At 52.8% G+C, this 14,749-nt stretch overlaps 1 protein-coding gene across 1 annotated transcript in view; it reads left to right on the top strand.

Moving 5' to 3' along the window:
- Nucleotides 1-11,572, top strand: part of SEC14L5 (SEC14 like lipid binding 5) — a 44,526-nt gene extending 32,954 nt beyond the window's left edge. The window contains exons 12-16 of the mRNA XM_042922167.1: nt 2,295-2,429; nt 3,503-3,637; nt 3,999-4,226; nt 5,143-5,321; nt 7,861-11,572. Coding sequence (XP_042778101.1) covers nt 2,295-2,429; nt 3,503-3,637; nt 3,999-4,226; nt 5,143-5,321; nt 7,861-7,969 — 786 coding nt within the window. The 3' untranslated portion in view covers nt 7,970-11,572. The remainder of the gene's footprint in view (nt 1-2,294; nt 2,430-3,502; nt 3,638-3,998; nt 4,227-5,142; nt 5,322-7,860) is intronic.
- The last annotated feature ends 3,177 nt before the right edge of the window (nt 11,573-14,749 follow it).

Here is a 14,749-nt window from a genome sequence, read left to right as displayed (position 1 = left end):
TGCTTGCACATACTCTCTATTAAATTTTTTTTTTCTCAGATTTAAAAAAATTGGCTAGCCACACGTGCTAAATTGATCTCACAACCACTATCGGGTTGTCACTGACAGTTGAAAACCACTGCCTGGGGGCTTTGCTACTGGTCCACAGGCCAGTGCAGAGTGCCAGCCCCCCACCCCTAGTCCTGCACACCCTGAACATACCCGGTGCCCTGAGGATTCAGTGCCCAAGAAAGCCTGGAAAGAGCTGCTATAAGTTGAGGTTCAATCAGGATAGAGATTTGAGAGTTAAGTGGATTCAGTGTTTCACTAAGCACCTACTGTGTGCCAGACACTGTATCTCTCCCCAACTGTGACGGGGCGGGGAGAGAGAAAGCAGATAACGTCACACAAGGAAATGCTTCATGGTTCCCTGTGACTAGGGCGTGAGGCCTACAGGGTTCGTGGAGAGGCTGAATCAGGCAGGGGGTAATGCAGGTGGGTAATTTAGACTGGGAAACTGAGGAAGGTCCCTCGGAGGAGGTAACAAGTGGCTGAGACCAAAGGAAGGAGCAGGAGTCCTTCAGGGAAGGGTGGGGAGGACAGGTGGGTCAGGCAACCCACACAGTAAGCACAAAGGCCTGGAGGCAGGACTGTACGTGATGCTTTTGAGAAACTGAAAAACCAGTGCAGGGTGGCTGGAACAAAAAGGAGCAAAAAGGCCGGTGGCCCTGGTAGAAGCTGGAAAAGTGCTCAGGGACCAGTGGCTGCTGAATCCAGGCTGTGGCAAAGGTGGGACTTCATCCTGGGGCAGTAGGGAGCCATGGAGGGTTGTCAGCAGGAGACGACGTGAGCGGACTTCTGGGACAGAACGTTCTTTGGCCACCGTGGCTACATCAGGGCCTTGCTGGGGCTGGGCTGGAGAGCAGGAGCTGCAGGAGGGACAGGCAGGACCTGCCACTGAAGCTTTTTATCTTGAAATATCCTGAACTTTGTGAAAATTAAATTCTTGCTGTTGGGAGACTTCTAAGAAGATGTGTATTGGGTGGGGGTGGGAGCCAGTCATTCAGGGTGCTGGCCAGAAGTGGGATTCACCCCAATGGCTTAATAATAGGGACATAACATAAAAGAACTCCTTGCAGAGGTATGGGCAGGATGGAGAGGCCCCAGGGACTAGACCCTGCAGTGATCCCTGACACCCGGGGGTGGGGGTGGGGGGTTGGTGGTGCCACGGGAGGAGATGGCATTGTTACCAAGCCTCATGAGAGCCGGAATGTGGCAGGGGGTGGGGGGGCCCAGGGGCAGTGAGGCGGCAGGGAGTGGGGGAAGAAGTACCCTGGCCTCTCTCTTTGTTCCCACCTCCTGCTGCTGTACCCCCTCCTCTGCCCAGTGGCCACACCAGATGGAAGCCAGTGGCACGGAGCCAGGTTGCCGAGGACGGCAGGTGACTGCTTCCCCGGGTGGAGGCTGAAGGAGAGTGACCACACAGGTGGGATTCCCAGTTCCTGTAGCATTCCTTGCTCAATTGGCTTGTACCTTGCCAATGCTAAGTCCTTCCTTCCTTCCCCAACGTGTGTGTTGAGTCAGACACCACACCAGCATCGTGGGTGGGGGGGTAGGGGTTGCCATGAAAAAAAAAAAAAAAAAGGATTGACATGCAGTTTCGAGTTCGGTGTTAAAGTATTTTCCATCTGGGGCAAACAAAATAGGATCATCCAAAGAGTAGAATATTATTCAGCCATAAAAAGGGATGGAGTAATGATCTGTGCTGCAAGGTGGATGAACCTAGAAAAAACATCATGCTGAGGGAGAGAAGCCAGGCACAAAAGGCCACATACTGGAGGATTCCATTTTTATGAAATGTCCAGACAAGCAAATCCACAGAGACAGAAAGCTGACTGGTGGTTCCAGGAGCTGGGGGGAGGGGAGTGGGGCGTGACTGCTAATGTGTATTAATGTGTAAAAGGAATGGGGTTTCCTTTTGGGGTGAAGAAAAGTCTTGGAATTACAGGAAAGTGGTAGTTATATAACATAGTGAATGAACTAAAGCCACTGAATTGTTCACTTTAAAAGGGTTAATTCACTTTAAAAGGGCTAATTCTCGGTTGGAAGAGCATGCGACGTTTGATCTCGGGGTTGTGAGTTCGAGCCCCATCCATGCTGGGTGTAGGGATTAGTTAAATAAAAACTTGAAAAGAAAAGAAAAGAAAAGAAAAGAAAAGAAAAAATGGTTAGTTCTTTGTCATGTGAATTACATCTCAATAACAAACAAAAAACCAAAAATACCTTTCCATCTTGTCTCATCTCCCCCACTTCAGATCAGCCCCTTCATCAATGAAAACACCAGGCAGAAGTTCCTCATCTACAGTGGCAGCAATTACCAGGGCCCCGGAGGCCTCGTGGACTACCTAGATAAAGAAGTGATCCCCGACTTCCTTGGGGGAGAGTGTGTGGTGAGTGTGTGGCTGCAGGCCCTGGGCTGTGGCCCCGGGGTGGGGGTGGGGGAGCCAGGGATTGCTGGGGCAGGGCTGCAGAGGGCCACGGAGGCTGGAGTGGGGCACTCTGTCATGTGTGTGGGTGCTGGTACCTGGAGAGGCCATGCTTTCTCTTTTGGGGGGCAAGGCTTGTTTTAGACGCTTCCCCAAAGAGAAGTGAGTCCTGTCCAAAGGAGGGGCCTTAGCTTGGTTTTTCAAACATAGTGATCCAGATGGAAGTTGCTAGAAGACCAGAGACCAGGCCAGTCAAAAGTTTACCCCGGTATTCCCTATGCACTTCGTCGCTAGGCAGCAGTCAGAGTTTACCTGCTGACTTTGCGCCCTCTGCTGCTGAGAGAGGTGACTCAAACATCCCAGTGGCCTGAACCCCGGAGCCTGTGTATCCAAAGGGATTTATTCCCAACCCACAACCTTACGGAATGGTTAGATGGGCCAACTACTTCAAGGAGAGGCAGCCACAGACCCCTTTTACTGCCTCCCCTTGGGGCTGAGATGACACAGGCAGGGGTGACCCTGGGTCACAACTGTCTTATCTCATCTGGCCATGGGATGAGAGCAGGCCCCTCTTCCTTGTCTAATAGAATACCAAACTCCAAGCATACATGATTTCTGAGTAAAAAAAGGCATTTCCTAGGAATTCTGCCAATTTGAATCTCTCCACTTGTTGAGGTACATACATGTGATTTATGTTTAACAAATGGGCCTGTAAGAACCAGCATGGTAATAAGAGACTTGAGCCTGGGGGCCCTGATAAACATGGGTTTGTGCCCAGGCTCAGACACTTTCTGCTGTGTTATCTCAGGCAAGTGGCTTGACCTCTCTGGGCTTCCATTTTCCTCCTCTGTGAAATGGAAATAGTAAGAGTTCCTACTGCATTGTGGTTTTGGAGATGAGGTCATGGGAGAGCCCCTGTACTGTTCTCACTTTGGGGTTGCTGTTGTAAGTGCAGTTTCAGGGGTCACAAAGTACCCTTCTGTGGGTCAGCCAGGCCGGCTGGGTCCTGACCTGCTACTTTCGTCTTTATCCCCCAGTGTAATGTCCCCGAAGGAGGGCTGGTCCCCAAGTCCCTCTATCTGACAGAAGAGGAGCAGGAGAACACAGACCAGCTGCGGCAGTGGAGAGAGACTTACCAGTCGGCCAGCGTGCTCCGAGGGGCCCCCCATGAGGTGCTGGGACCTGGCCCCGGAGGGCCCGCCGGGTTGGGGTGGGGTCTTAGGTCAGGGTCCCCCGAAGCAGACCCTGAGACAAGAGTTCTTGTGCTAGCGATTTGTTGAGGGTGAGCTCTGAGGAGAAACCTGTAAGGAGAGGTGGGACAGGATGGGTACGGGGAAGGATGCAAGCAAAGGGGCGGTGCAGCCAAGTCCCCTGATCCCAGGGGAGCACTGGGCTGTGCAGAGCATGGCAGATGGGCAGATGAAGACCCAGGTGGGCACCCACAGCACCTACTGCAGCTGACCTCCCCATCCCGGCTCCCCACTCCTGGTGGGATTCCAGGTCGGACCCTCAGACCGTGCCCTCCCCATGCAGGTTGCCGTGGAGATTCTGGAGGGCGAGTCAGTCATCACCTGGGACTTTGACATCCTGAGAGGGGACGTGGTGTTCAGCCTGTACCACAGCAAGCAGGTGCCCAAGCCTGGACCCCAGGAGCCTGGGGCCAGAGCCGGCGGGCAGCTGACAGACAAGGGCTGGGTCCTAGGTGTGGATTACAGCCGTGTGGAAGCCCCCCTTGTCTGCCGGGAAGGGGAGAGCATCCAGGTTCGAATTCCTTTGTTCATTCATTCGTCACTCAGGATTGAGTGTCCACTGTGTGCCAGGGTTGTGGGAGCACCCAAGTAGATGAACTGCATATGGACTTTGGCCTTGGAGCCCCTGTGGGATGGGTGGGGAGAAAGACAGAATCAGACAGATCCAGGACTCTGGGGACCTCCCAGGACCCCAGCCTCAGAATCCCTGGGACTCTTGTCAGAGATGCAGATTGCCAGGGCCCATGCCAGGGAGGGGTAACTCAGACCCTCTGGGTGTGAGGCCTGGACCCTGCATCCCTCACCCTCTCCCAGTGATTTCTGACGTGTGAGCTTCAGAAGCTATGCAGCAGAGACATACTAAGTCTGGGAACGGAACTCAGATGCGTTGTGGAACATGAACACGAGGCCCCCTGCATTCTCCACTCTCCAGTGCTTGTAAGTCTCACATCGCTGGCCTCGCTCGCTCTCTCACCCGTACCGCACACACAAGCTCTGATGAGCACTGCAGATCTCTCTGAAGGTTCCCTGAGCAGCACACTGTCTTGCACCTCACACACCAACACCCCTAGCCCTCATTCTCAGCGTCCAGGCCCTCAACTAGCTCTAACCAACCTGCCAGCTCCCTGCCTGAATCCCTGCCTGGACCTCATCTGCAAATCATGCTCAGGAGAACAAAAGCCCAACAAAGTCCAGGCATTTAATTAAACCGCACCTGTTGCCCTGCAACTACAGCCCTCCTCTCCAGGCCTCCACTCCCACCAGATTTAGAGGGAGGCTCTCAGCCCCCAGGGATATGGGGGTAACAGCAGAGGGGCCAAGGATGACTTCGGGAGGCCCTGAGAGGAAGACTGGCTGGTGGATCCGTTTAGTAAGGGGCTCCTGTCCCCAGGAGGACCAGAGCCTCAGGCCCGGCTGCTGTGTTTCAGGGCTCCCACGTGACCCGGTGGCCTGGCACCTACTTGCTCCAGTGGCAAATGCACAGCCCCCCTGGCAATGTGGCCTGCAGCATCCCAGGTGTGGAGGATGTCCTGACGGCCCTGCACAGCCCTGGCCCCAAGTGCAAACTCCTCTACTACTACGAGGTGCTGGCGTCTGAGGACTTCAGGTAGGAGGGGCTGGGGAGGGGGAGCCTGGGCAGGAAGGGTCCTGACTCCCCTCTAGGCGAGGCCCACAGCACTCCTGAGGCCCCTTCCTTCTGGGCTGGGGGCACTAGATTCACCTCCCTCACTTGTCTTTGAGCTTATCCAGGGGCAGGTCCCCAGCATTGGTATTGTTAAAATTCTCCAGTGGTTCAGCACGTGTGTGAGCAACCAGATTGAACACTGTGTCCAAACTCTGCCTCAGCTGCAGGATCTCCCTTTAAAAAAAAATTTTTTTAATGTTTTTATTTATTTTTGAGACAGAAAGAGACAGAACACGAGCAGGGGAGGGGCAGAGAAAGGGAGACACAGAATCCGAAGCAGGCTTCAGGCTCTGAGCCATCAGCATAGAGCCCGATGCGGAGCTCGAACTCATGGACTATGAGATCATGACCTGAGCCTAAGTCGGACGCTCAACCGACTGAGCCACCCAGGCGCCCCATGGATCTCCCTTTTAAATGAAATCCTGGACAGAAGCCAAACATACCAGATTGATTGGTGGGGGAAGGGGAGCCCAAGGCCTTCCTATTTGGACCTCCCTGTATTCCTAGAAACCCATAAAAAAAGGATTTGGAATGTTCTAGAACATTCTAGAATAGTGTCGCACAGACACCTCTCTCCAAGTGTTGCTTTCAGAGAGGCAGGAAGTGTAGTGGTTAAGGCCTCCAACACTTCCTGATTGCTCTGTGACCTCAGGCAACTCAAGCTGTCTGAGCCTCAGGCTTCCCATCTGTTACATGGGGACTACTGAAATCCTAGGTCATGGGGTTGTCATGAAGATGAAATAGCTGGGGGAAGCCTGCCCTTCACCGAGGCATACAGTAAGCCCTTGATAGCAAAAATGAAACTGAGGGTGAGGACATGGAGAGTTTCTTCAAGGCCTTACATTTTATCTTTTAAAAACGAATGTGATTTTGCATCCTGCTTCATGACCTATCTATGCTTGTGTCCTTCTAAAAATAATGCTTTATATTCTATACCATGGAGTCAAATTGAGGCTCCAGGAGGGTGTCACATCTGTATCCATATCCTGGGTGGAGCTCCAAGTATTGTAGGGGCACATACAGCCCCCTGTGAGAAATACTGGGCTACTGTCTTTACTCCAAGAGAGCCCCACAGCCTGGGAGGGCTGGTGATTTCCTCTTTGGGAAGTGGCCTGCTTTGGCCGCTGGGCACCAGTGCAGGGGAGAGACATGCAGACACAAGCATTGGGGGCTGCTGGCCTCCAGGAGGGCAGGTGGAGGCCTAGAGGGGGGCAGAGCAGATGCTGCTTGCCAGCCTGTCTGGTCAGCTTGGGGTAGCCTTGCTGCCCTGCCCTTCAACAGCCTCGCAAGAAAACCAGTTCAAGGGCTATTTCCTGGGTGTCCTCAGTAGGCAGGCATTGGGCTGGGCCCCGAGGGACCAGACAGATAGGGCCTGCCATCGTGGAGCAGGAGACCACATGATCACACCTGTGCCTAACAGGAGCAGCAGTGGATGCCATGAAGGCATTCCAGCCTGGGGTCCTTGCCCAAGGTCAGATAGCTAGGAGTTGTCAGAAGCCTCGACACAGGGTGTTGTCAGAGCCTGGCACAGGCCTGGCACAGAGCCTGGACAAGGGGCCTGGCACAGGGTGGGCATGGGATGTGGGGGAGGTACCTGGGAAGAGACACTGGAGTTGAGACCTAGGTGGCGTGCACATACATCATCTGGGGGGGGGGGGGTTTCACAATGCAGATTCTGCAGCTCTGGGGCGCAGAGAGTCTGCAGCTCTAACAGGCTCCAGGAGGGGCTGGTGGTGCTGGTCCCCACACCACACTTGGAATAGCCAGATCCTAAGGCTTCACTGGCCAACCACGTAGCTACCAGCCACAGGTAGCAATTTAAACGTAGCTGTTACAGTTCAACAAAAATAAAAAAATCAGTTCCTCAGCTGCACGAGCCACATTCTGAGTGCCCAGTAGCCCCATGAGGCTGATGGCTGCTGCAGTGGACAGCACAGCTGTAGGACACAACTGTCATCACACAAGGTTCTCCTGGAGAGCGCTGCTCTGAAGTCTGGAGTAGAAGTTAACTAGAGGAAGCAGGGGGCAGAGAAAGTGCTTCTGGCAGCAGGTGGAGACCTTCACAGGTTCCCAGACAGGGGAGGCGAGTGTCAGAGATGCTGAAAGGAGGCTGCAGGGGTGGGGTGGGGTGAGGTGAGGCTAGAGATAGGGTCAGAAACTGCCCAGGCTATGCTAGATCCCCAGGTCAGGGAAGCCCCTGAATGGTGTGTAGCAGGCTGGATTCTGTGTGTGGGGGTTGGTTGGGGGTGGGACTGGAAAACGGGTGGAGCCTCGTTTCTCACCATAACTCTGCTTGCGTTTTGCTCTACACTTGCCCTGTGCGCCTGGGGTGGTTACCAGCCTGGTAGAAAGAACCCTGGGGCCTCATTTGCAGCATCACCAGCTTTTCCACTGCTGTGCGTGGGCCCCAGGGCCGTGTCACCCCAGAAGGTAATGTGAACACAATGCCCTTCCTCCCCAGGGGCTCCATGTCCAGCCTGGAATCCTGCACCAGCGGCTTCTCCCAGCTCAGTGCCACCACTTCCTCCTCTTCTGGCCAATCCCACAGCAGCCCCCTGGTCTCCAGATAGCTGGGACTGAGCCCTGTGGGGAAGCCTGCTCGCCTCCCACGTTTCAAGTGTCCATGAAGTCTGGGACCACGTGGGCTTCCGCCCTGGGTCTGGACACTAAGTGGGGGCATCTGGAGCCGATGGCAATGATCCAGCTCATGCACTCTTCAGGATGCAAGACAGAACCATCTCCTTTGGGCTTCATGTGAGGAAAAGCCAAGGAATGGTTGGGCCACCTTTGGGCCTGCCTGGTCTGGGAGCTCAGGGATGTCATCAGGCTCAGCACCCCCTCTCCACCTCTGGCTCTTTCCCTGGGGCAGCCTCCTTCTCAGGTGCCTTCCCCACGCAGAGGGCCCCATCACCATTAGGCTCCCTCTCTCCTCCCAGCTCAGCTGTGGAAGAGAACCTCTCTCCCCCAAAGTTCGATCCAACCTCCCAGAACTGAGTCTAATCAGTCTGTCTGGGTCCCACACTAGTCCTTGAACCAATCACAGTTGCCAGGGGAACAAAGAACACAGACTGGCCAGTAGGTTTCTGTCTACGATCTGGACCAATCACCATACAGGGATGGGGTTTCAGTGATTGGCCTACCTGGACCACATGCCTATTCCCGAAGCCAACCACCTGGTTTGAATATCATGAGGGGGTTGCCTCTAGGAATACTGGGGTACCCGACAGGAAGAAGAGGGAAAGAATGCTGGGTAGGCAGAAATGATTGGCGTTCACATCTGATTCCCTAGCAATGCCCTGTGTCCCAGACGTGCGTGGTGAACAGTTATATGAGTTACAGGCTCCACTGTCTGTGGGGAGCAGCCCACCCTGGATCTGAAATCCATTTTCCCAGAGCTTGGCTAGGAAGGAAACCTGACCACCATTGACTTGAGGAGGGTGGAGAGGCCCAGGCAGTGATGAAGTGGCTCTAGCTGTCTTTAAACTCCTCTGGAGGTTCTTTTCCTTCTTTGGAGCAGTTTAATTATGAGTTTTTTGGTTGTGAGTCACAGAGACCCATACAAAAGGGTAACCAGTCATGAGCACATGTAATTGGCCAGTCCAGGATCCCTTGCTTCAGGTAAGGCTGGATCCAGGACCTCAACATGGCATCAGGACTCCCCTTATGGGGAGGAGGAGGCTGTGACTTTGTTGTGTCTGCCCTATGGCAAACCCGACCCCTGGAACCTGCTACTGATAGACGTTCCCTGAGTTCTGCATGGGAGAGTTTTGGGTATGCTTGGGGCTTGAGGACATTTCTCCTTTCCTTTCCTGGGCTCCCAAAAAGGTAACAAGTCACAGGTTACCAACTGGCCAACTGCAGTCTGATCTGGCTTTTGTTTTTGCCTATAGAGAGATTGAAAAATTAGAGCATTTCACACAGAGATCAGGATGTCTAGCTTCCCTCAGGCATTTGGGACTATTGGCAAAATGGGGCCACTGTTGCCATGTAAAGGCAAGACAACTGTATCTCCTGGATGGGGGCTACCCCAGTCCTCACCCGTCTATCAACCTAGTCCACATCACTCACTCACATCAGCCTAGGAGGGACCTCACTGATAGGGCTCCTGGGGGGCCAATGTGGGGCTGAATGACTCAGTGTTACTCTTATCTCATAGCCTTGCTTATAGCTGGGGGGGGGGGCTCATCTCTGGCCAACACCTGCAGTCACTGGGCCTTGCCTAAGGGGTGGGTGTACAACCATGGGGTCCATGCCTCCATGCAGTCTCAGCGTGACAGGGCAAAGAGCAAGGACTTCCTTGCATACCACCCTCAACCCCAAACCTGGAGCAGAGGGAAGGAGTCACTTTCTAGAGACATCCTTCTCCCTGCAGGGAGGGAGGCTCATCCACTTCTGTTTGCTCCTCAGGTATAGGAACAACACCCAAAACTGCATCCTGTATCCAGGTGTGTGTGCACATGAGGGAGAGAGGTAGGGGGAGATTGGAGACAGTCTCATAGCTCCCATGTCACCAGACATTTATCACTGAGCATCTGTGATATCTTCACCTGTCTTGAGATGAATTTCTAGCTTGCCTCTAAAACCCAGGTGTGCCCTAGAAGCATTTTTGAGTAGGCTTCCCTGGCATTCCCCACACATTAATTGTCTAGGAATGGCACCAGGGAAGGATGGAGAAGCCTTTCCTCGACGTGGGGTTATATGTGGCTTGACAGCTGTTACCTGGATCTTCTGTGAGCAGTCCAGCCTTGACAAAAGGGATGGGACTCAGACCCTCTCACTTCTCCCCTTGAGAGCTCCTTCTTTCTCCCTTGGGAAAGCTGCAGCTCAAACTTCTTAAGCAACAAAGGGAATTTTCCCTGGGTCCTGTAACTGGGATGGCTAAGGGTGTGCTTGCTGAAGGTATTGCTGGATCCAGGAGCCCAGTGTCCCCAGGCCCACGTGTTCATCCTCTCAACCTCACCCAGGCCACCTGGCTCTGTATCTCTTCTCACACTGGCCTCATCCTCTCTTCCACTTGGTGGGAAAGGTGGCTGCCAGAAGACCCAGCCTACAACCACAGGGCTCACAATCTCTAAGGCTGAGAGAGACATTCTCTTTCCATCTCATCCCACAGAAGGCTCTGACTGGCCCTGTTCCAGTCGAGTGCTTGCTCCTATGGATGTACCAGCCACGGGGCTAGGGGTCCTGTGATTGACATTTCCTCCAGAAGCAACAGTGGGATACAGGTCACCCCAGGACAAGGGGAGCTGGGCCAAAGAAGCAGCAGACAGCCATGGTGGCATCTTCTGCAGTGCCCCTCACTTGCTGGGGGTCTCTGGGGTCCATGCTGGAGCATCATTAATCAACAGGTTTCTCCTACCTTTGGGAGGCTTGAAATTAAAAGTCTAAGGAAGGGCTGCTGAATTCCTGACTTCTGTATTTCCCAAGACCCCAGGGCTAGAAGCTCCTTGGCTTGGCTTCTTTATCTTGTTCATTAACCTGTGGTGAGCAGGACAGAAACAACCCACTAGCAATAGGACCCTGCCCATGCACTGTGTTTAGAAGCCTGGGTCTTAAAATTTAGACATGGTGAGGTTCAAGCCCTGGCCTTCTTTTCAGTAGCTGTGTAACCTCCAGCAGGTGACTTAACTCCCCTGTGCCTCAGTTTCCTCATCTGTAAAATGGGGGCATGCCTACCTCATTCACTGGGCTGTAGTGGAACAAAAAATACCAGCTGTGGAGTCCACAACCCAGTGCCCAGCACACAGAAAGCACACGGTAAGTGTCAGAGGTTATCCTGATGACTTAAGGCTTCTCGCCCAAACACTCCAGACTCCTTCCTGAGGATGCCCGCCTGTCACTGTTTTTCACGGGACAGAAGGCTCAGCACCATGTGCATCCGGAGGAAAGCGGGTGTCAGGATATTATTTCCCTCTTATTTCCCATTTAGAAACTGCTTGCGTTTTCTGGGCAAATCCACTAAAATGGAAGAGCATCATTTGGAGTGCTATTTCCCCCAACTAGCTGGAGAACGTTCTCTCTACAGGCTGAAAGAAGGGGATTCTGAGACATTTTCTCCCCCCTACCCTGCACTCTGGAATTGCTTCTCCTGTAAAACGAATTGTTTGATGAGAATATTTTTAATTCTGTTCTACACACTCTATTTTAGTCAGTAAAACCTGATGTTCCTTGTTTGCCTGATCATTTGCTCTAACCAAAAGCATTAAACGTTTTAGATTTGGGTATACCTCAGTTGTCTACTTCCTGAAACCCTAGAGGTCTCCCTGGGCTTGTTCAAGAATTACTCCGGTGTTGTTTGTAAGACACAAAAGCATTTTCAACACGGGTGATATCACCTTCAAAGTGTTGCAAGTCGGTTCTTGGCGGTGGGGGAGGGTGCACACATAATACCACATTTTTATATATAAAGCACAGATATAAAGTAGTTTTCTAAGGCTGCTGTAAGAAATTGCCACAAACTTGGTAGCTTAAAACAGCAGAAATTAATTCCCTCACAGCTCTGGAGGCCAGAAGTCTGAGATCAAGATGTTGACAGGTGTTCCCTCCTGACTAAGGGAGGATCCTTCCTGTCTCTTTGAGCTTCTGGGGGCTCCCAGAACCCAATGACTTGTGGCTGTATTGTTCCCATCCCTGCCTCTGTCTTCACATGGCTTCTTCCCTGTGTCTCCTTTCTTATATGGACACCAGTCACTGGATTTAGGGTTCACTCTAACCCATGATTTCACCTTGAGATCTTTAACTGATTATATTCGCAAAGACTACTGTCAAAGAAAGTCACCTTCTAAGGTTCTGCATGGACATTAATGCTGGGGGGACACTATCCAAACCAATGCATATGCATAGGATGCATAAACAGATAAATGTGCAGTTCATCAGTGGTATGAAATGCAGATCCCTGGGCCCACTCAGCATTGCCAACTTGCAATCTCTAGGATGGGTTGCTGGATTCTACCTGCCAGCTATCCAGGTGAAGTTGAGGGCCCTGCTGTCCATCTTTCTGGGCCACTCTGCCCTGTTCTCTGGGGTTTGACCCAAGTACTAGCGTTTTTTTCCAAAGACATCCACAGTCCTGAGGTTGGGCATGGGTTTGGGGCCCTGACCAGGGCACCACCTGTCTTTCCTGTGAGCTTCCTTAAGACACAGAGCTGGGGTGCTGGCTGCCACATACATCATGGGATTCTGAAAAGGCTCTCTTGTTTTGGAGCAGGAGACCAAAGACTCACTTGGGAGAGCAGAGGAGGTGTGGCTCTTTTGTGTGACTGAACAGGGCCCACCTGTCTACACCGGCTTCAGTTACCCAGCCCTGCCAACACATCCAGTTGAGGGAGAGGAAGCAGCCTTTGCCTGCTTTGGTACAGTGAATGCATTCATTCTCTGGGACTTTTCCATGATTTCTCTTTCCATGGGCGAGAGCTCTCAGAGGACCAGCCAGCTGACTCCTGCATGCACTGGGTGTTGAGAAAGACAGAGGTCCCTGGGGCAAGCCAACTGGGATCAGATCTGAGCCCTGAATCACTGCTGACGTCTGTCCTGGGCTGAATCGCCTCCCAGGAAGCCCCCTGGGGTTTGGGTGACACCCAGAGAGGGCAAAACACACCAGGGCTTCCTTGTGGCTCAGAAGGTGCCTCTGGGACCCATTCTTCCTCTGAGGCCAGGGGCCAGGTCCAAAGCAGACCTCTGGGGTCTCCATAGAGGCAGGTCTCAGGGCACCAGAGTTGGGAGTTTGGGCAGGGCCTGGAAAGAGCTGGAGGAAAAGCACCAGGTTACTCTCAGGGACACCAGAGGTGGCTGGCTGTGGCTTTTAAACTTCTCCCCAGCCCATTTTCCCCTCCTCCACTCAGTGCTCACCCCCAAGGCATTCCTGAGGAACGTGGGTAACCAAAAAGCATAACTTGAAACCTCTGAATTAAGAATTCCCTGGAGCCCAACGTTTTCTGGGACACAAATCCCATTTGCAAATACAATGAAAGCTGTGGGCACACTTGAATGGTTTCCATTTCAGGGCTCCTAAGAGCCTTGAAAGCCTACCCACTGAACCCAAGATTGGAACCTTTTTCTGGAGTCTTTCCCGATGCTAAAGTTTTATACAGAGCATCCCAGCAGCCACATGTCACCATGGCAACTTGCCCAGCACACAGGACTCTGGGGGTTCCAAGTCAGGCCACCAAGATATCTGGTCCACATTCTGTGCCCAGGGGCCTTCCATCACTACCATGGAGGCATATGCGGAGGAGATCCTTGCACTGCCATAACTAGTCCATGTTAATCCCCAACCAGCAATCCCGAAGCTAGATGACTAGAGCTCTTGTATATTTGTGTCAACACATGTCCCTACCCACTGCCAGAGGAAGGCATCAGAACCTCAAACACTTTTCTGCCTCTGGTCCATGTCCCATCTAAGCTCCACAAATGCCAGAGTCCAAAATGTGCCTCTCCTGGAACAGTACATTATGGGTTGCCAGAGACCCCCCCAAATCTAACACAAATTGCTTCAAGCAAAACAAAACAAAAAACAAAAACAAAAAACACAACAGTGCCTTACTGGTCCATGTAATTGGCCCCAAAAGGATACTGGCATCAGGTATAGCTGGATCCAGGGGCTTAAATGATGTCCTCTCTCTCGACTCGGTTCGGTTCTTGTCCATGTTGGCTTCACTCTCTTTCTCCATGTGGCCCACACCATGGCAGGTGGGCAATCTCAGCAGAAGTGTCTTTCCCCAAATTCTAGCATTAGTTCCAGGGTGGGCTGTCATGAGTTGACTGGGATAGATGTCTATCTCTGACCCACTGATGCCATCTGGGACTTGAAGAGAGGGGATGGTACTTGCCAAACCACAAGGATAGAGAATGGGGGAGAGGTAGTACTCTACAGGCAATGAGAGGGAGGCTCACAGCCATGGCTTTCTGTGTCCTGCCCACCTTCCCAGGGCATTCTCATTACCACTGGGAGGCATCTGGATGCAAGAAGCTGCAAGTTTCTGATGGCTACCTCTGGTTGAAGCATACTCAGCCCCTGTGTCGGGCAGGCTGGAAGTGCCAGAGAGTTACCCCCCAGAAGGAGTCCCGGACCCAAGATGAGTGTCGGCTGACAAACACCCCACAGGAAGCCCAACTCCAAGATGCCCTTGCATGCTCCCCGAGTCTCTGGGAATCAAGCCTGACTGTCCACAGTGGGGCGCTGCTCATTAATGCGCTGACTGCCTTTCCTTCCCCACCTCACTTCCCTGTTCCCCATCAGGGCTTCTTGGAGTCACCTCCCAAAGAGACTACTTCCCCTCACATCTTTGTCTCAGGTTCTGTTGCTGGGAGGGATCCAGCCCAAGACAGGGCATTTACTAAAAGGACAGGCC

Source organism: Panthera leo, chromosome E3 (genome assembly GCF_018350215.1).
Source record: "Panthera leo isolate Ple1 chromosome E3, P.leo_Ple1_pat1.1, whole genome shotgun sequence".
Lineage (NCBI taxonomy): Eukaryota > Metazoa > Chordata > Mammalia > Carnivora > Felidae > Panthera > Panthera leo.
The sequence above is the reverse complement of the archived record's forward strand: the minus strand, read 5'-3'. Positions and strand labels throughout refer to the sequence as shown.